The 20,730-nt window shown below is 50.0% G+C and overlaps 2 protein-coding genes across 6 annotated transcripts in view; one reads left to right on the top strand and one right to left on the bottom strand.

Annotated features, from left to right (window-relative positions):
• The first annotated feature begins 622 nt into the window (after positions 1–622).
• The window catches only part of TMEM40 (transmembrane protein 40), a 57,328-nt gene continuing 37,220 nt past the window's right edge, over positions 623–20,730 (top strand). For all 5 annotated transcript variants that reach the window (XM_047848861.1, XM_047848860.1, XM_047848859.1 and 2 more), the window contains exon 1: positions 623–695. The gene's annotated coding sequence lies outside the window, so the exon portion shown is untranslated. The remainder of the gene's footprint in view (positions 696–20,730) is intronic.
• Positions 4,535–20,496, bottom strand: LOC125153271 (uncharacterized). The gene is given in 9 exon segments (XM_047836286.1): positions 4,535–4,757; positions 5,444–5,537; positions 10,036–10,145; positions 10,908–11,000; positions 15,452–15,799; positions 15,801–16,545; positions 16,605–17,215; positions 17,340–17,493; positions 20,469–20,496. Coding segments are annotated over 9 exon segments (2,406 nt in total).

Raw genomic sequence — 20,730 nt, 5'->3', positions numbered from 1 at the left:
GTGAGTAAGAGGCAGAGGCAGGCTGAGCTGGGGTTATTCTTGGCCTCAGTGTAGGAGGTCAGGCCCCACCCCTCACCCCCGTGGGAACTGTGTTGTCCAGTCTGCACACAGCAGTGGGTATTCTAGCCTTGGACCAGTTTCCTCACCAGGAGAGGGCACTGCCAGTTCCATTCACAGGAGACCCCCAGTCCTCTGAACCCCGGGCCTCCTGTCCTGCTGCCTGCCCAATCTCACCCCTTGGGAAAGCATCGGGTTGGCCCACATGGCTGCATCCTGAGTCAGTCTCACCCTTGAGGTGGAGGTGGGATCTGGGACACACCCCACCTCCTTCCTGCCCAGAGCTTGGCCCAGCCAAGGGCAGTGCAACTACCCCCTACATCACCGCCTCCTGAGTCAGCAGTCATGGCCATGCCCAGGGGGTGGGTTTGGGGGTTTAGCTGCTCCTACTGCTGTGCCTGGGGTGTCATGAGCAAGACTCAAGTCAAACAGGAAGGCCTGGGCCCCCTGATAGCACCAGCAGGAAGGAATGCCACCCTGGTGAGTGAGTGGGGCCCAGGGCAACTCATGCCCCGCCCCCTCCCTGTCACTGGGGTGTGGCCTGGCCTCTCCTGTCTCCCTCTTCCCCTGCCCAGCCTGGCATTGGCACAGTCCATACACTGCTCTCCTTGCAGCCAACACAGGCCTCCCGACCACAGGTAATGGGACATGTGCTGGGTGAGGGGCAGGGTGAAGGGTTAGTTTTGAGAACAGCCTCTTCCACCGGCTGACCTGCTGTGGTTCCTAGGTGGGCCTGGACTTGAACCCCAGCTCCATGCCTTCCTGGCTGGGTGAGTGCCTCCGTCTCCATCTCTGGAGGTATCGGGGGAGGATGACAAATATTCACCTCCCTGGGTTGTTTTGAGGCTTCAGCCAGCCCGTAGCAGGTGACTGACTCCTGATTCTGTTGCTCACTTGCTGCAGGACCTTCAAAAACCCCTTGGTGCCTTTGAGCCTCAATTACCCCATTTGTGAAACGAACGTCCAGACTAGATCTCTAAAGGCTTCGCCCACTCTGCCCTTGTGGAACCAAACCCTTGGGAGAACAAAGATGTTTCCCCCCAAAGCATCCCGGTCTCTGTGCTTTGCCAGCAGGTGAAGGCAGCTGCTCTCTAGACATTTCCTTCGGAGGCACCCTGGGTCCTCTGGCCAGGCCCGGTAGACTGGAGAGGGTGAGGAGGCCAGTCCTCTGCCTTGGGCTCAAAGGCACCTTTGGGGAGAAAATGCTGAACAGGCAGAGCCAGGCCTTGGGGGAGGGGAGGCCTGCTCCCTTCAGAGAGGCTCACCCAGGTGGCTTGGCCTGGAGGGAGCCCCACCCACCCCAGTCTCGCCTCCCCCCACTTGCCCCTCCAGTGTCTGGAGCCCCCTCTGCTGGGAGCATCCCAAGCCCCTCCTCAGTGGCAGCCTTCCGGCTGGAGGCCCAATCCATTTTCTTTTTAAGGGCTACTAGAAAGATGACAGTCATGTGCTTATTATTTTATACTGCTTTGTTTAGAAATTGCCAGAAAAGTTGAGTCAGGAGTGCGTGTAAGGGAAGTGTGTGGTGTGTTTTGTTTGGGGTCCAAACCGTGGAGATCTATACATAATGGGACCTCCCCCCACCCCCTCCCCCTGTCTCTGAAACTCCTAGAACTCGGCTAGTGTAGCCCTCTAAAATGCTAGGGTACCTGTGCTTTGAAATCCTCTCCAGGCTACCGTTTCAGAGAGATCTGTCTCACGCACTGGCTCCACACCAGGGATATACTGGGCATGGTGCTGCCAGAGGCCTTATTTCACTCTTAACAGCAACCCTGTGTGGGAAGTCCTCTTTTTTTTCTTTAGTAACAACTTTATTGAGACATTATTCACATGCCATCAAGTTCCCTTTTAAAGTGTACAAGTCAGTGATTTTTAGTATATTCACAGAGTTATGCAACCACCACCACTTATATCTAATTTAGAATTTAGAATTTTTATCATCCCCAAGTAAACCCCATACCCTTTAGCAGTTAACCTGCATTTCCTCCTTCCTCTGGCAACCACTCGTCTACTTTGTGGATGATCTCTATGGATTTGCTCATTCTGGGCATATTATTTAAGTGGAATCATACAATAAGTGATCCTTTCTGACTGGCTTTTTTCACTTAGCATCACGTTTTCAAGGTTTATCCTTGCTGTCACACGTCATCAGTCCTTCGTTCCTCTTTGTGGTTGAATGGCGTTGTGTGATTATATCACGTTTTGTTTCTTCATTCATCAGTTGATGGGTTGTTTCCGCTTTGTGACTGTTGTGAATAAAACTGCTGTGGCCGTTTGTGTACAAGTTTTTGTTACAATCCCACCAACTCTACACGAAGGCTCCAAATTTTCCACACCCTTGCCAGCACTTGTTATTATCTGGACTTCTTATTGTAGCCATCCTAGAGGGTATGAAGTGAGATCTCACTGTGGTTTTGTTTTGTTTAAGTTTTATTTATTTCGGTATTCTCTACACCCAGTGTAGGGCTCAAACTCACAACCCTGAGATCAATAGTCTTATGCTCTTCCAACTGAGCCAGCCAGGTGCACCTCTCATTGTGGATTTGATTTACATTTCTATATTGATGACATGTGGAACAGCATTCCGAGTACTACTGACCATTTCTTTTTCTTTTTTTTTCAACGTTTATTTATTTTGGGGACAGAGAGAGACAGAGCATGAACGGGGGAGGGGCAGAGAGAGAGGGAAACACAGAATCAGAAACAGGCTCCAGGCTCTGAGCCATCAGCCCAGAGCCTGACGCGGGGCTCGAACTCACAGACCTCGAGATCATGACCTGGCTGAAGTCAGACGCTTAACCGACTGCGCCACCCAGGTGCCCCTAACTGACCATTTCTTTAGAGAAATGTCTGTTCAAATCCTTTGACAATTTTATTTTAAATTAAATCTTTTCTAAGTTTATTTATTTTGAGAGAGAGAGAGAGAGAGAGAGAGCACAAGCGGGAGAGGAGTGGAGAGAAAGAACGGGAGACAGAGAATCCCAAGCAGGCTCTGCACTGTCAGCACAGAGCCAGACCTGGGGCTCGAACTCACTAACCGTGAGATCCTGACCTGAGCAGGAACCAAGAGTCAGAAGCTTAACGGACTGAGTCACCCAGGCGCCCCCTTTTGACGATTTTAAAATGAGGTTGTCATTTTATTTCTGAGTGGTAAGCATGCCTGTTTTTCCAAGGGAGGTTTCTGAGGCTCTGAGAATGAATGTGGTATGCGGTGATCTCAGTCAGTGGAAGGTAGTGGTGGGAACTGAATCCAGGTCTGTCCGACATTCATGAGCAAGCAAGCTCCTTCTCTCACTCTGGATGACTGCTTTCTGGTGTTCACTGTTGCCAATTGCATGTGCGAGGGGCGGGAGAGGGGGAAAGAGAGAGACAGGAAAAAAGATGGAAAAGAGAGAGAGGAGACAGACAGTGAAACTTAGATGACAGAATGAGAAAGGAGGCTGGATTGGCTTTGGCTGTTTTTATCTATTTACCTAGATATCTAGTTATTTATTTGAGAGAGAGAGAGAGAGAGAAAGTATGTGCAAGGGGAGGGAGGAGTGGAGGTGGAGAGGGAGGGGCAGAGGAAGAGGGAGAAAAAGAATCTTTAAAAAAAATTTTTTAATGTTTATTTCTGAGACAGAGAGAGAGAGAGAGAGAGAGAGAGAGAGCGCGAGCGCATGAGCAGGGGAGGGACAGAGAGAGGGGGAGACCCAGAATCCGAAGTAGGCTCTAGGCTCTGAGCTATCAGCACAGAGCCAAACATGGGGCTCAAACCCACAAACCATGAGATGGACACCTAACTGGATGCCTAACCGACTGAACCACCCAGGTGTCCCAAGGGAGAGAAAGAATCTTAAGCAGGTCCACGTTCAGTGTTCAGAGCTCAGTGCAGAGTCCAATGTAGGGGCTCAGTCTCATGACTGTGAGATCATGACCTGAACTGAAATCAAGAGTCAAATGCTTAACCGACTGAGCCACCCAGACGCCCCTGGCTCTGGCTGTTTAAATAGGCACCCACCTTGGAAAGTCAGAGCTGGAGAAAACCTTTTCAGAGTTTTTGGTTTCTTTGCATTAATCTGCAAACACTGGGGCAGGGAGGGGCTCTAAAATTTTTACTGGGGGCTACACCCCCCCCCCCTAATTTTTCTTTGTTCCTAAATCTGAAACAAATCTGATTCAACCCCATAACCCAAACAGGGAGCAGTGTCCCCTAGTGTCTCGCTGGGTTTAAGGATCTGGAGCCGTGGTTGTCACACTTTTTGATTGCATATGCTTCTTCAGAAAAATGCTTTAGGCACCCCCAACAGATACATATTTACTGACTTAGAAATTACATACAAGTACGTGATGATTGACTAATGTCTAAAGGCCCAATATACACTTGGAATGAAATTAATCACGGACAATAGTGGATGGGAGTCCACCTCTAGAATAGTTTTTCTGTTCTTATGTCAGTCGGCAATATACTGAGCGTATGAGATCCCATTCATTGTTGTTTTCAGTTGGTAAGGTGGCTGACGCAAGACTTGAGCGGCCGGTAGTCTGTCCCGCACTTTTCCTGCTGCCTGCTTGTATTTTCTCGATTGGCGTTATCTCCATCCTCAGTTTCTCTGCAGGGCTCTTTGAAGCCATTTGTCCATTCCGTGGAGGCTGATTTGCTTAAAATGCATTGTTTAATCCTCAGATCTATCCAACCTGGCACCACAATGTATGGCAGTAGGCTGAAGGTAGAGAAACGAAAGACAAGGCCACAGCTTCCCGCTGGCCCTGGGAACCTCCCCCTTAGTAGACATGATGTTCAGTATCTGGTATACAGCTGGGGGTGCACATCAAGGTTGAACTATATACTGTTTAACTGTCTTTAGTCAAAAGTTAAGTAGAGAGACATAGACTGACATTTTCCTCCGGTACTTTGGAGATTATAATTTGAAAGACTAATAGGTTCTGAGCTAAGGACATCTAAGCCAACCTCTGCCATTCCTCAGCTTGCCACCTCTCCTGGCAGGGTGCTCATGACCACCCAAAGTAGTGCCCTGCTCCTCCAGCCACTTCTCCTGGGTCTGATCTTAATACCCCCCCCCATCCCCTGGATTATCTCTGTTTGTCCAGACTCTATTCTGTTCAAAACCTAGGATCAAACCTAGGATGGGAGATGGTGAGATATGGGTCACCTTCTTCATGGTAGGCTCTGTGCTTCTGTTAATGTGACCTAAGCCTGTGTTAGCTTGGCTCTGTAGCTCTATCACCTTGTTGGCTCATACTACACTTCAACAAACATTGATTATGAACTTGCTGTGTGCTAAACATCAAGTTAGATGCTTGTGCTAACATTTATTTACCTTTCAGAGGGTCTTTTAAAAATCCTAGGTCTTTCTCTATGAACATCCTCTAAGCTGGGCTCACCCACCTTTCTGCACACTTGATGTTGTCGCATTTTAGCCTAAGTGCCACCCTGCACTGCTCAGAGGCAACCTTAGGCCCTGGCTGCTTTGTTGGGTATGCTGTGGCCAAAAGAGTCACCTAGATTCATGACAGGTCTGTCTGGCTGTGGTCAGCTGGCTGGGCAGCATGGCTTGTCGTCCCACCACTAAACTGCCCGGATGGACTTGGGACAAGATGGTGGAAGAGGTGCACGCTGCGGCGTCTTCCTTCTTACTCTGTGAGGTTCCCTCCATGCTTAGACTTCAGACTCAGATCTGAGCTCATAGCCAGATGCCCCACTGTGTGACCTTGGGCAAGTCCCTTTCCTTTTAAGGGCCTCGGTTTTGGTCTCTCAGCTACAATTCTGTGGGATTCTAGCTTGGAGAAAGGGAGAGACGGCCAAACCTGGGGAGCTGGGGTGGGTAAGGTGAGCCTGGGGCAGGAAGGGGGAGGGTGCTGAATGAAGAAAAAGGAGTGTGAACAAGTAATATAAAAGAAAGAAGGAGATGCTAAAGAAACTTTGCCAGCCTACCATTTCTTTAAGCTCTTAACTTTAGTATTTTATGACTTCTTTTTATGAAGCCCTTTGTCTAAGCCAGGGGCTAGAATATAGTAGAGAGCAAGAAAAACATGATTTTTATTCCCAGGGAGCTCAGAATTAGCGTTCTTTTCATCTCAATGCTCCCAGCAACCCTGCAAGACAGTGACGCTGATCCCCATTTTACAGACAGGGAAACTGAAGCTCAGAGAGGTAAAGTGATTTACCCAAAGTCACAGAGCTGGGGAGCAAAGTGATGAAGCATGACCTGAGTGGGCTCTGTCAGACCACTTTGCTGCAGTGACTTAATCAAGATACCCTCAGTATAATGTCCTGGCTAAGGGCATGATAATTTTATCATGAACTTTCCTATCTACAACCCCATACGAGCTCCAAAATGTGAATAACACATTATTCTCTGTCTTGTAGATGAGAAAAAGAACCTAGAGGGGGGAAAGTGATGTACCCGAGGGCACAGAATGGGTTGGGGTCAGGGCCAGGACCAGGCTCTTGGTCTCATGAGAGCTGACTCAGTTTCCTCTCCCAGCCCCTGCCCTGGGGCTGCTGAGAGGATTGACCACCCACACCTTGGGATCCCAAAACTGCTGATAAGCTCTGCCCCTGGCTTCTGAGGGTCTGTTTCTGATTCATTGCCTTCTCCAACTATCCCGATGGAGGAATGGAGGAACTCTGGACTTGGGAATTGGCACTGTCCAAAGTGGGCAGCGACAGGGCCCAGGCCTGGACTTCAGGATGGAAAGGCTGACCCTGGGCATGTCAGGGATTGAATCAGATGGCATTTCCCAAAGCTGTGCCAAAAGACATCGAATGACATTCTGGGGAAAAGGACAATGCTCTTGCATAGTTTGGGGAAGGGTTGGATTTAATAGGGCAAAAGAGCTTTCACTCCTGCAGGCCTTTTCAGAGCCTTTAATATTCAGTCGCACATTGTGGAGCTCCTAGATGAGGGCTATGAAAAGTAGTGTTGCCCAAACTTCTCTGACTACAAAATCCCCTTTTTACCTGGAGTATTTCAAGGGGCTGCTGTTCCCTACAAGATACTATAGGTATCTTATTATTAGAACATGCTGTTCTGGGCTTTCCTGCAAGTCACATCAACCTTGGGGCCCAAAGTTCTTTGCTCACTTGATGAATCTTGAAGAAGTTAACTGGAGGGTAGGACTGTTTTTCTAGAATGTCAAAGCTGGAAGAACCTTATAGAGCGCATCCCAACTTCTACATATGGGGAAACTGAAGCCCAGGGAAATCCGGCAATGCGTTTGGAGGGATGAGGCCAGAGGTAGGCAGGAAGGCTATTTTTTTAACACTTGGGAGAGGTTCTGGCAGTCTTAGTGGACCACACTCTGCCTAGCATGTGATGCCTTTGTTAACGATGCAGACTTCCCTGAGCCACATCCTAACCCTAACTTTGCTCCTAACACCAGCCCCCTGAATGAGAACCTTCCAAGGAGAGAGTTCTGGGACTCTGCCTGTCAACAGTGCTCCTGGGGAAATTGGATCATTAGCCAAATTTGGGAGACACTGAGCATGGACAAAGGGAGAAGATACTCTCATTTATTTATTAAGCCAGTGTGGTAGGCTTGTTGTGGGCAATAATATCATTTAATCCCCACAACACTCTCAGAGACAGATATTAATACCCCATTTTATACATGGGAAACTGAGGCTGAGAGGAGGCAGGCACCTAAGGACAGGGATAAGAACATAGTTACAACCAACTCCAAAGCCCTCAGTCCCCTTATAAAATCTCTTGAGAGGGAGGCAATGGGAACAGAAAAGCCAGGCCCTAGGGGCGCCTGGGTGGCTCAGCTAATTAAGCGATTAGATTAAGCAAGTCTGACTTCAGCTCAGGTCATGACCTTGAAGTTCTAGGACCCCTCGTCGGGCTCTGTGCTGACAGCTTAGAGCCTGGAGCCTGCTTCAGATTCTGTGTCTCCCTCTCTCTCTGCCCCTCCCTCGGTCATGCTCCGTTTCTCTCTCTATCTCAAAAATAAACATTGAAAAAAAGAAGAAGAAAAGCCAGACCCTCCTGATGGGAAAATGGGACAAGTTTGGGCTTTGCCTGGCTGGGAAGGAAATATTGGAGGCATCCTTCCTATCTCTGGAGTTTGGGGCCCAGGAGCATGGTGGAGTCAGACAAGGAACCTGGTTTAGGAAGAAAGAGGTTCAGCCTCTGCAGGGCTCTATGTTGTGGCAGGCGCTGGGGGTTAGAGACTGTGGCAAGCCGACTAAGGGCCCCAAAATGTCTGCATCCTAATCTCTGGGAGCTAAGTTAGGTTACATGGCAAAGGAGAATTAACGTTGCGAATGGAAGTAAGGATGCTCATCAGCTGACCTTAGCACAGGGAGATGATCCTTGATGACCTGCAGCGGGGGGGGGGGGGGGGGGGGAATGTCACACTGACACTAGGATCCTTAAAAGTGGAAGAGGGAGGGAGCACCTGGGTGGTTTGGTCAATTGAGCATCGGACTCTTGATTTTGGCTCAGGTCATGACCGTAGGGTCATGGGATCGAGCCCTGAATTGGGCTCCACACTGAGCATGGAGCCTGACTGAGATTCTCTCTCCTTCTGTCCTCTCCCCTACTCTCTCTCTCTCTCTCTCTCTCTCTCTCTCTCTCTCTCTCTCAAATCAAAAAAAAGTGGAAGAGGGAGGCAGAAGAGGTCAGTACGGTGCAAGGTGAGGAGTTGAGCTGACAGTGCTCGCTTTGCAGATGGAAGAAGGCGCCAGAAGCCAAGGACTGTGGGTGGCTTCTAGAAGCTGGACAAAGCAAGGAGATTAAGGGGGGTTGGGGAGGAGAAGCAGCAGCAAGGAAATTGATTTTCTCCTAGGGCCTCCAGAAAGGAACACAGCCCTGCTGACCCCTTGCTGTTAGCCCAGTGAGACCTGTGTTGAACTTCTCACCTATAGGACTGTGAGATGCTAAACTGGTGTTGTTTTAAGCCACTATGTTTGCATCACAAGTCAGAATCCTGAGAGAGAGAGAAAGAGAGAGAGAGAGAGAGAGAGGCTGATGGTCTGACCTGAGTTCAGGGCAGTGACCCCTCTAGAATTTCCATATCAAAGGAACTTAGGGAGCAGGTTGATCAGTTTGGGAGATGCTTGTCCTGGAGCTGTGTCTGCCAGACCAGGATACACTTGAATTTAAGGTGTGTGCCTGTCTGGGGTGGCTTGGGAAGCCTGAAGGAGATTCTGGAGGGTTCTAACTTGCCCCCTTGGTGTAATCACCAGAAGAAGGGGCTTCAGTCCCAGGTGGACAAAAACAACACATGTCGACGCCTTGGGCAGCAGCTGCTCTTTCTGTTTCCAGTTCCCTTTACTGGCCGGGGCCTGTTTAACTCTCTGGCTCTGCGTTTGTGGCTTCCAGGCACAACACTGCAGTCTATCTACAGGAAAATGGCCATTAGCCTGACCTTCAGGGCCCAGGATGATTTTCCCCAACCTCACGGGGTTCCTACCCCTTCAACTTCCTGCCACATGCTTCTTCTAATAAACCTTTACCCCGTTCTGCCTTTTGCCACCTGTTGAAATCCAACTCAGTACCCCCCAACCCCCGGCTCCCTCCCCAAGGCGGGGCACCGGAGAAAGGGGACCAGCTCCTGAATCCAGAGTCAGGGTTCTGGATCCAGCCTGGCCCTTGTACAGTTCCTCTCCATTTTTGGGTCTCAGTCTTCCGTCTGTAAAATGGGACAATAATCCCTTCTCTGCCTCCCTTCTGGTTAGCATGAGGATCAAATGAGCTGCATAGGGAAGGCACTGTGAGGCTGTCATGGCTCGGTGTTCCCTAGTATCCCTCCCAGCCTGGGCCCAGGCCCTTGTGACGGCAGGAGCTTAGGAATTTGGGGCTGAACTGAGGGAGAAATCCAGTTTAGCAAGATCTGTGGGTGCAGAGGCCCTGGCATCACCCATGACTCAGCAGGGCTGGGCCTTTTTGGAGAAAAGCGCTAGAAAGGCATTCCTCGCAGGCTCAGTCGCGGATAGGGGGTTACCTGCGAGAGGGGGTTTTAGGGTCCTCTAACCGGGATCAGGGAATGGAGGCTCTCGGCTGGAGCAGGGATTGGATTCGAGTCCACCGGTCAGCTGGGCAACCTTGGACAAGTCACTTGTCTGGCCGAACCTCAGCTTCTTCCTGTGTAAAATAAGACTTGCGCTCGTGAAGTGAGATCTTGGAGAACATGCCATGTTCTCTTTCCTCTCTCTGCTTTCTTCTTTCCTCACTTCTGTCTCAACACCCCTTGGTCCATCTTGCTTCAAAGGAGGTCACACACTGTGAGCTTGACCTTTTAGAAGCTTGTCCCAGCGACCCCTCTGCCAGTGCCTGATGCTCTACCATTAGTGCTGTCCTTTTGAGTTAAGCATTGCCCTGCACATGGATTCTCGAGCTTTAATTTTTTTTAATTCTATTTATCCTTTCTCATAATAGAAATGTGGGTGGAGGAGGGATGGGGCAAGGACGTTAAAAGGAGAAAGAGGGCTGCCTCAGTTCCAACCTCCATGACAGTTCCATTAGTTCCATTGCCCTTGCTTCTGGTGGCTGAGCTGGCAAAGTGCCGGAGGAAGTTCCTTTGGCTATGAGGACCCTGCTCAGGGCTCCACCAGTGGCTGACTACAAGCCATGTCAGCATCATTTGCATAGCACTCCCATGACTTAGTGGCTTCATTCCTGGTGCTAATGACAAGGGCCTGAGAAGAGGTGACAGCTTCACTCCTTCCATCTCCCATCGTGGACAAAGCAACTACTTTGTTCAGCCACTTACTAGTTATGGCCCTGAGAAAGTTTCTTCATTTCCCTGTGCCTCAGTGTTCTTATCAATAAAATGGACGCAACCAGCGTGAGCCCTCACAGAGTCGTGGTGAGCACTCCGTAAGATAACATGTGTGACGCGCTTACATCGTTGCCTGACAGATAGTAAGTACTTTGTTGTCATGGTTGCCATCGTCATCATCACCATCATCATCATCACGTTCTTCCTTTAGCCGGGCCCTGTGTAGGGTTCAGTGACACAGAAATGAAGCAGTTTTAGTCTCTCCCTTCACCCTGGGTTCCAGCTCTAGTGGGGGAGACACACCCTGGGTGTGTCAGACCCTCTGCTGAGCCCTGAGCTCAGAGCTCAGAGCCCTGAAGCTCTCAGCTTCAGAGAGATCTGAAGGTGAATAAGAACAGCGGTCCCTGGAATTGTGCAACAAAGTGCCCTCCCTTGAGGAAGAAGAATCTGGTACGAGGCAGAATTGACTAGGCTCAGGAGAGCAATATGCCTGAGGATAAGGTGGAGGTCCACTCTGGGCCTCCCCCAAATCCCTTTCTTCTTTAGAGTTGTTTCCTGCAACTGTTTCCCATGTGGGACAAAGCCCCTTGCCTGTATGCCTTTGCACGTTGTTCCCTCTGGCCCTTCCAAACTCACCCCAGCATTCCCTCCTTCAGGAATCTTCCCTGACTAACTCTGGTCTGATTTGTCCCCTGGGCTCCCACAGCCCCCTGGTCTACCACAAAATTCCTTGAGGACAGGGATGTAACTTGTTCACCATGTATCCCCAATGCTAGCACATAGTAGGTGCTCAATTAACATAACTGTGATATAGGAAAGGGGAAGTGTGTATCAAAACTTCTGACTACAGGGGCTCCTGGGTGGCTCAGCTGGTTCATGTTCAAGGAAGGAAGGAGAGCCAAGGCACAGCACCAGCACTGTTGGTTTCTTTTGTCAGGAGAAGCAAAACCTTTCCCAGAACCCCAGCCAAACCCCTGCTCACTTCTCCTTGGCCGAAACTGGGTCTCGTGGCCACTCCCAGCTACAAGGGAGGTTGAGAAAACAAGTATCTAACTGGAGCTGGAAGAACAAAATTGCAGTTTTGTTAGCAAGAAAGAAGGGCAGGGCTGAGTAGGGTAGGGTAGGGAGGATGAGGACTGGTTAGGCAACTAGCACAGGGCTTTATAAAGGAGGTGACATTTTAGCTGTGCCTGGAAGGTCAGACACTACTTTGACAGGGCATGGGCAGGCCTGGGGCTGGACACCGAATGGTCGAGAGTAATAGGAGGTCTGTAAGAGAGGAAACTCACATTCACTGAGCCCTGCTAAGGGCAGGCCCTGGCCATCTTTCCTCCCTGTGGTTCTACTGTCACCAGTTCACAACTGAGATCACTAGAGTTGAGAGAAGGGGACCCGTCTGCCCAAGGGCATCCCGTGCACAGGTGACAGGAATGTGGTTGGACCCTGGTCCATCTGCTTGTATACACTATACAAATGCTGTGTTCTTGCTGTTCCTGTTGTAATAATGACCAAAACTGCAGTTTTGATAGCAAGAAAGAAGGACAGGGGTGCTGAGGAGAGGAGGATTAAGGGAGTGAGGTAAGGAGGCTGGTGATTGGTTAGGTACTAGCAACTGGCACAGGGCTTCATGAAGGAGGTGGCATTTGAGCTGTGCTTGGAAGGTCAGATACAAATTTTGACAGTAAGAAAGAATGGCCTAGGTCTCTGGAGGCCTGACTTCATCTCAGCTGGCATTTATTTCACTCCTGCTTTATACCAAGCATTGTTCTAAATGCTTTACGTATTTTAATTCATGCGATTTTCACAACACTATGAGAGAAGCACTATTATTGTCCCCATTTTACAGATGAGGAAACAGACAGCGAGAGATCAATTTGCCCAAGATCCACAACTAGAAGTGTCTGATAGGATCCAGGCCCAGGTGGCCTGCCTTTGAGGCACAGGGAAGGATATTGCCTTGCCAAGGTCTTGTGGTGGATTAAGGGTAGATTCTGTACCAGGGCTCCTGGGTGGCTCAGTCAGTTAAGCATCCGACTTCAGCTCAGATCATGACCTCATGGTTTGTGAGTTCGAGCCCCACATCGGGCTCTCTGCTGACAGCAAAGAGCCTGCTTTGGATCCTCTGTCTCCCCCTTCTCTCTTCCCCTCCCCTGCTCACTCTCTCTCTCTCTCTCTCTCAAAAAAAGAGTAGATTCTGCACTAAAAACAACCATACGTACCTGTAAAAACCCAAAACTCATAGATACAGGGAACAGATTGGTGATTTCCAGAGACAGGGGCTGGGGATGGCTGAAATGGTCAGTCAAAAGGTACAAACTTTCAGGAATAAAATAAATAAGTCCTGGGGATGTAATGTACAATATGGTGACTATGGTTAATAATACAGTAGTGCATATTTGAAAGTTGCTAAAAGAATAGATCTTAAAAGTTCTCATCATAAGAAAAAGAATTTGTAACTCTGTATGGGAACATATGGTAACTAGATTTACTGTGGTGATCATTTCACAATGTATACAAATATTGAATCATCATGTTGTACACCTGAAACAAATATGATGTTATATGCCAATTATACCTCAATAAAAAATCTTAACACAATTAAATTTTTAAAAAAGAATAGATTCTCTATACAAGTGGTCCTCAAGTGGGGGTGACTTTTGCCCCCGGGGACATTGAGCAGTATCTGGAGACATTTTTGACCATCACAACAACTCGTTGGGGGATGCTCCTGGCATCTAGTCAGGAGGATAAACACCTTGCACATATAAAGAATCATCGGTGCTGAATGTCAGGAGCGTTGAGGTTAGTAACCCTAATCTAAACTGGTCAGAGAGTAGGGAATCTACCCTGAGTTGAGGGCTTAGACTCTGAACTGGGAGAAGAAATATGGGAGGCTTCCAAATGAAGCCTGCACAACAGGCAATGCTGCTGTAACAAATAGACCAAATCACAGGCTCAAATAAGAGAGGTTTATTTCCGTGCACACAGCAGATCAGAGGCAGGTTCAGGTGGGCTGGTGGCTCTGGGGCATGAGGCCTTTCCAGGCTTAGATTTCCTTTTGACTTCTTGCTCAGAAATTCCCTGGGGTATTGGCTTGTTATGCATGAAGGAGATTGTTTCACTTCCCCCCACCCCCACCTGGTGTCTGAGTTCCAGCATATACAAAGCAGGAAAGAGGAAATAGAATGCAAGCAGAAGTATGCCTGGAGCTGACACCAGGCTGTATCACCTGTGAGCATAGATTGTCAAATCTTTAGGAACTTTGGACGCTGATTATTAAACCCAACCTTTATTAAGTTATAGAAATGTACAATTAAGGGGCACCTGGGTGGCTCAGTCGTTTGGGCATCCGATGTCGGCTCAGGTCATGATCTCTTTGTTCACGAGTTCGAGGCCTGCATCAGGCTTTCTGCTGTCAGCGACGAGCCCACTTTGGATCCTCTGTCTCCCTCTTTGTCTGCCCCTTCCCCACTTGCTCTCCTTCTCAGTCTCTCTCAAAAATAAACATTTTTTAAAAAGAATGTTTTAGGGGCACCTGGGTGGCTCAGTTGGTTAGATGGCCAACTTTGGCTCAGGTCATGATCTCATGGTTTGTGAGTTCAAGCCCCGTGTTGGGCTCTGTGCTGACATCTCAGAGCCTAGAGCCTGCTTCAGGTTCTGTATCTCCCTCTCTCTCTGCCCCTCCCCAGTTCACATTCTGTCTCTCTCTCTCTCTCTCTCTCTCTGTCTCCAAAATAAATAATAAAAACATTAAAAAAAATAAGAATAAAAAGTTTTAATAAAAAAAGAAATGTACAATTAAAGTATATTAAAAAACAAAGTTAATACGTGCTGAAAATGTATGACTTCCTAATATATTTCACTACTTTCTGCTATTACCTAGGCACTTGAGATTTTCATAGGTAGATTTTCATAGGGTAGAAACACCACATAATGTGTTCTATGGTACATCCCTTCCCGACTCTGCACTCCATGACCTCATATTGGTAGCTTGAAATCAGTCATGGTGGGAGTATTTATGTTATGCCCAGAATTCGTGATCCCCAAATACTGCCAGGGAGCCAAGTACGATGTAAAAGCAAAAGAGCCTTTATTCGAGCTAGCTCGAGCTCAATCCCCTACCTGCACCGACGCAGCGGTGAGATACCAGGGAGAAAGAGCAAGTTTCAAAAGGACAAAGGTTTTATTGGGGCCTAGGGGCAGTTGGTGAGGTAATGGCTATGGCCTCAGCCGATTGGCTGGGGAAGGGTCCGAGTCCTGTTAGGCAGGTGAGGGGGGGGGGGTTAGGAGGTGTGGTCAAGGTGAAGGACACAGAACAAGATGGAGTCGGCCAGCGTAGGCCCGCCCTTTCATTCCCCCCTTGTCATGTAGCTTAGGGACCCAATCATGGGACCGGCTGCATTTATGGTGACAAGGGGAACAGAGTTTGGAGGTTTACGCAAAGTTCTGGGGAGCAAGTTTCCCTGGGGTGGCTCTGGGAGGTCTGATTAAGTATTGTCCCCGACCTGGTGTCTATGATCTGCCAGGTGATGTTTTGGGGGGCGTGGGGACTCCCAGCAGCATGAGCAATGACAAGCAGAGTTAACAGAGTTACCAATATTAGGTGGGTCGAATGCGCTGTAGCTTGAGCTTGAGCGGGTTGTGTTGGTCCCGACTGATGGCCCATCACGTGACGAAGTCCTTCCGGACGGAGGAGGGGTCCACTGGCCGAACGTGGGTGTGATGGACCCAGGTCGCGATGCTGTCTACTTTGAGAGCGGTGGGGGTTGTCAACACCACGATGTAGGGTCCCTTCCAGCGCGGCTTGAGGGTCTCTCGGTGGTGCCTCTTGACGTAGACCCAGTCTCCTGGCCTGTACTGATGAGGTGTCGGGGTCGGGCCAGCCTCGTAGATGGCAGAGAGGCGTGGCCAAATGTCCTCGTGCGCCCTCTGGAGCCCTCTCAAGGAAAGAAAAAGTTCTTGATCTTTAAACTCAGCAATAAGTTCAGCTCGAAGACTGGGAATAACAGGGGGTGGCCTCGTAGGGAGTAAAACCCAGAGTGTAAGGAGTGTTTCTAACCCGGTAAAGGGCGTACGGTAGAAGAGTCACCCAGTCCCCGCCAGTCTCCATGGTTAATTTGGTAAGGGTCTCTTTTAGGGTTCTATTCATTCTTTCTACCTGTCCTGAGCTCTGGGGCCTATAAGCACAATGTAATTTCCAGTTTGCCCCCACCGCCTTGGCTACTGCCTGTGTTACCTGCGAGATAAAAGCTGGTCCATTGTCTGATCCTACCATGGCAGAAAAACCATACCTGGGTAAGATGTCTTCTAGTAGCTTCTTAGCCACCGTCTGAGCCATTTCATGCTTGGTTGGGTATGCCTCCACCCAGCCAGAGAAGGTGTCTGTAAATAATAAAAGATATTTATAACCATACTTTCCTGGTTTGACTTCAGTGAAGTCGACTTCCCATTGGGCTCCCGGTCTGGTGCCTCTGAGCCTGGTTCCTTTTTTATTTGATGTGGCTCTCGCATTGGTGAGTTGGCAGGTCTTGCAGGCAGATACAACTTGCTCTATTTTGGTGTCCTGTTGGTGAATCTTGATTCCGGCATGTCGGATTAAGTCTTTTAATTTTCGGGCCCCCATGTGAGTAGACCGATGCATGTGCTCTAATATTGAGACTCCGAGCCGGTCTGGCAGCACGAGCACCACCATCCCTTTATCTCCTGGGCCATGGGGAGTTTCTTGATCTGCTGTAACTCCTGGGAGTATTTGGGCTGGTCTGGTAAAACTGGGTCTCCCGGGTCCGGTAGTTGTATGGTCATGGTGGGGACTGGAGTAAGGGCTACTGCCTTGGCTGCCTGGTCAGCCTTTCGATTACCTCTAGCTACTGGGTTATCAGCTTTTTGGTGCCCTTGGCAGTGGATAATGGCTAGCTTGGCGGGAAGCCATAAGGCCGTAAGCAGGTTAAGTGTCTCCTGCTTATTTTTTATAGTCCGTCCTTCTGCCGTCAGTAACCCCCTCTCCTGATAAATTGCCCCATGAATATGAGCTGTGGCAAATGCATAACAGCTGTCTGTGTATATGTTAAGTCATTTTCCAGCTCCCAGCATCAGCGCCTTGGTGAGGGCTATGAGCTCTGCTCGCTGGGCTGACATTCCGGAGGGTAGAGCCTCCGCCCATACGGTGTCCGTTTCGGTAACCACCACTGCACCCGCATACCTGTGTCCATCTCGCACAAAGCTGCTGCCATCAGTGAACCAAGTAGCCTCGGCATCGGGGAGGGGCCGGTCGGTCAGGTCCGTCTGGAATCCATGTACTTGTTCCAGGATTCCCGCACAGTCATGTAGTGGAGCACCTAGGTCAGGGTCGGGCAGCAGGGTTGCAGGATTGAGGGCTGCACTGGGGTGGAACCGCACTCCTGGAGGGTTGAGTAGGAAGCTCTGGTAATGTGTTGCTCATCCATCTATCCGGAGGCTGTTTCAGGACCCCTTCAATGGCGTGTGGGGTCGTGATCCAGATCTCCTGTCCTAGGGTCAGTTTGTCTGCATCCTTGACTAGGAGTGCTGTCGCCGCAATAATTCTTAGGCATGGCGGCCAGCCGGCAGCCACTGGGTCTAGTTTCTTAGACAGGTAAGCCACTGGGCGGTTCCAGGGGCTAAAGGCTTGAGTTAGAACCCCTTTTGCTCTTCCCTTATGTTCGTCTACAAAGAGGTGGAAGGGCTTCGTAATGTCTGGTAGTCCCAGGGCTGGGGCACTTAGGAGGGCCTTTTTTTAACTGATTAAAGGCAATTTCTTCTTTTTCAGTCCATTTAAATGTTTTCCCCTCTTTGGTAGCTTCATATAGGGGCTTGGCAACCTCAGCAAAACCTGGAACCCAGAGGCGGCAGTAGCCGGCTGATCCTAGGAATTCCCTCACTTCTCTTTGGGAGGTGGGAGTAGGGATCTTTAGGACAGTTTCTTTTCTGGCATCTGATAACCGCCGCTGTCCACCCTCCAGGATATATCCCACGTGACTTACTCTCTTCCTGCATATCTGAGCCTTCTTTGCGGATGCCCAGTACCCTAAGGCCCCCAGGGTAGGCAGCAGTTCCTGGGTCCCTCGCTCACAGTCTTTTGGCCTTGTCGGCAGCAATCAGGATGTCATCTACGTACTGTAGGAGGGTGAGGCCAGGGTGCTCCCTTCTGTACTTACCCAGGTCCTCGTGTAGTGTCTCGTCGAAGATGGTGGGTGAATTTTTGAATCCTTGAGGTAGCCGTGTCCAGGTTAGTTGCCCACTGTAGCCCTCCTCTGGATCATGCCACTCGAAGGCAAACAAGGGTTGGCTCTGGGGTGCCAGCGGCAGACTGAAGAAGGCATCCTTTAAATCTAGTACAGTATACCAGACCCTGGAGGGCACCAAGGAGCTCAAGAGAGTATATGGGTTGGGAACAGTTGGGTGTATGTCCGTGACCCTCTTATTTACTTCCCGGAGGTCTTGTACCGGTCGGTAGTCATTTGTGTGAGGCTTTTTGACTGCCAGTAGGGGGGTGTTCCAGGCAGACTGGCAAGGAACTAGTACCCCTAGGCTTCGTAGTCTCCGGATGTGTGGCTGGATCCCCTTCCGGGCCTCCTGAGACATGGGGTATTGTTTGATCCTTACCGGACTCTCTCCTGGCTTGAGCTCTACCAGGACTGGGGTCCTGTGAGCAGCTAGTCCCATCCCCCCTGTCTCTGCCCAAACCGAGGGGAATTCTTGTAGCCATCTGTCTATATTATCCTCTCTCGGGAGCGCCTCCTGGTGGAGGCGGTATTCATCCTCCAGTTTCATGGTCAGGACCTGGATGGGGTGGCCCTTGCCATCGGTGACCTGAGGCCCCCCCTTGTCTGAAAGTTATCTGAGCTCCAATCTTGGTCAGTAAGTCCCGTCCTAACAGCGGGTAGGGGCATTCTGGTATTTCCATAAAGGAGTGGGATACCCGGCCCGTTCCCAAATCTACTGTTCTTCGGGTAGTCCATGAATACTGGCTCATACCAGTTGCCCCTTGTACCCAGGACTTCTTGCTGGCTAGTTTACCTTGTGGGGTGCGGAGGACCGAATGTTGTGCTCCGGTGTCGACAAGGAAGTCAACAGAGGTCCCCTCCACTTTAAGAGTTACCCTGGGTTTGGGGAGAGGGTCCGAACCCCGACTCCCCTAATCACTTAGTTCATCTAGCTCTAGGACTTTTACTTGATCAGTCTTGCTTCCCTTCCCGCCGGCCCTTTTTGGACAATCAAGGGCCGAATGCCCTATCTCCTTGCCGTATGCGCACTGATCCTTCTGCAGCCTCTGCTTCCTCCCCTTGGTGGTTCCTTTACCTTTTCTTGCGTCGTCTGCCAGCTGCCAGAGATGGCGGTCTCGTTCCTCGGGGAAGTCAGCAGTGGTAGCTAGTAGTATTCTGTCCAGGTCTCGAGTCTGCTTACTGCTGACAGCCGCCATGGCGCGAGCCTGCTTGTCCTCAGGAGGCTCCCAGTTATTATATACCTTTTTGGCTCCCACCAGTAAGTCCTGCAGACTTTTTTCTCCTAGTCTATCTATTTTCTGTAATTTTCTCCTAATGTCTATGGCCGATTGGTTTACAAAGGCCATGATAACAGCTGCCTTGCTTTCCGGAGCCTCTGGATCCATAGGGGTATAGGTACGGAATGCCTCCATGATCCGTTCTAAAAAGGCAGCCAGAGATTCATCTTTTCCCTGTTGTACATTTCCTACCTTGGCCAAATTGGTTGGCTTTCTAGCAGCGATTCGGAGACCCCCCATTAGAGTCTGGTGGTAGACCCGGAGCCTCTCCTTACCTTCTGCCGTGTTGAAATCCCACTGGGGCCGAGTTAAGGGGAAGGAGGCATCTATCTGAGCCTGGTTGGTGGTGGGATTCCCGTCTGCGCCTGGAACTAGTTTTCGGGCCCCATTGAGGATTCTTTCTCTTTCTTCAGTCATGAACAGGACCTGCAAAAGCTGCTGGCAATCGTCCCACGTGGGCTGATGGGTAAAAAGAACAGAGTCTAATAAATCAATAAGCCCTGCCGGTTTCTCGGAAAACTTAGGATTCTGAGCTTTCCAATTGTAGAGGTCACTAGTGGCGAAAGGCCAATAGTGATGGGGCTGATTCCCCTCCGCGTCTGGGGGTCCGGTGGCTCGCAGGGGCAGAATAGTGGAGTCGGCGGCGGAGGCGGATTGCTCCCTCTGAGCCCTTTGTCTGGTAAAGGGCGGGCTTCCCACTGGAGCATTTCCACCTCCCGCTCTCAGAACAGCGTCTGCCTCCCCCGGAGGGGGAGGATGGTGTTCTTCCGGCACCCTAGAGGGGTTATACGGGGGAGGAAAAATTAATTCTTCTTCAGTACCCCCCTGTATGACAGGGTAGAGGGGTGCTGAAGGCTGGGTAAGACTTTTCTTCTTCTTTGTCCCCTGCAAAGCAAGAATGGGTTTGGCTCTGGAGGGAGCGGGGCTAGGAAGGGCTTAAGCCAAGAGGGTGGGTAGAGGGGTAGTCTGAGTCTGTCCCATAACGTCCGTCCAGTAAGTCCACAGAACAAAACAGAGAAACACAAAAACAGACAAACAGAGGGCCCCTAGAAAGTCTTCCAACTCCATGGAAGCAAAACTGAAAGCTAACTTAGACCTTTGAGGGGATTCCACGTCCCTCCAAAACCGATGAGGGGATTCCACGTCCCTCCAAAGACGACGGCCTCACGCCAACCAGCGGGAGCAACCCGCCTCATCTCAGACCTTTGAGGCGATTCCACATCCCTCCAAAACAGATGAGGGGATTCCATGTCCCTCCAGAAGGGAGAATAGGAATGTCTTCTGAAACTCCCAGCCCGTGGTCCTCCAGTGCGTCCACTTAGACCGCGTCGGGCACTACCAGAATTCCAGAAATGAGCTCACACAGAAAAGACAGAACAAACAGACAGACACTAACCGTGGCCAGTCAGGCTCTCCGGGTCAGGGGTCCC

The sequence above is a fragment of the Prionailurus viverrinus genome, chromosome A2 (genome assembly GCF_022837055.1).
Source record: "Prionailurus viverrinus isolate Anna chromosome A2, UM_Priviv_1.0, whole genome shotgun sequence".
Lineage (NCBI taxonomy): Eukaryota > Metazoa > Chordata > Mammalia > Carnivora > Felidae > Prionailurus > Prionailurus viverrinus.
This window is presented reverse-complemented; position numbering and strand designations above follow the sequence as displayed.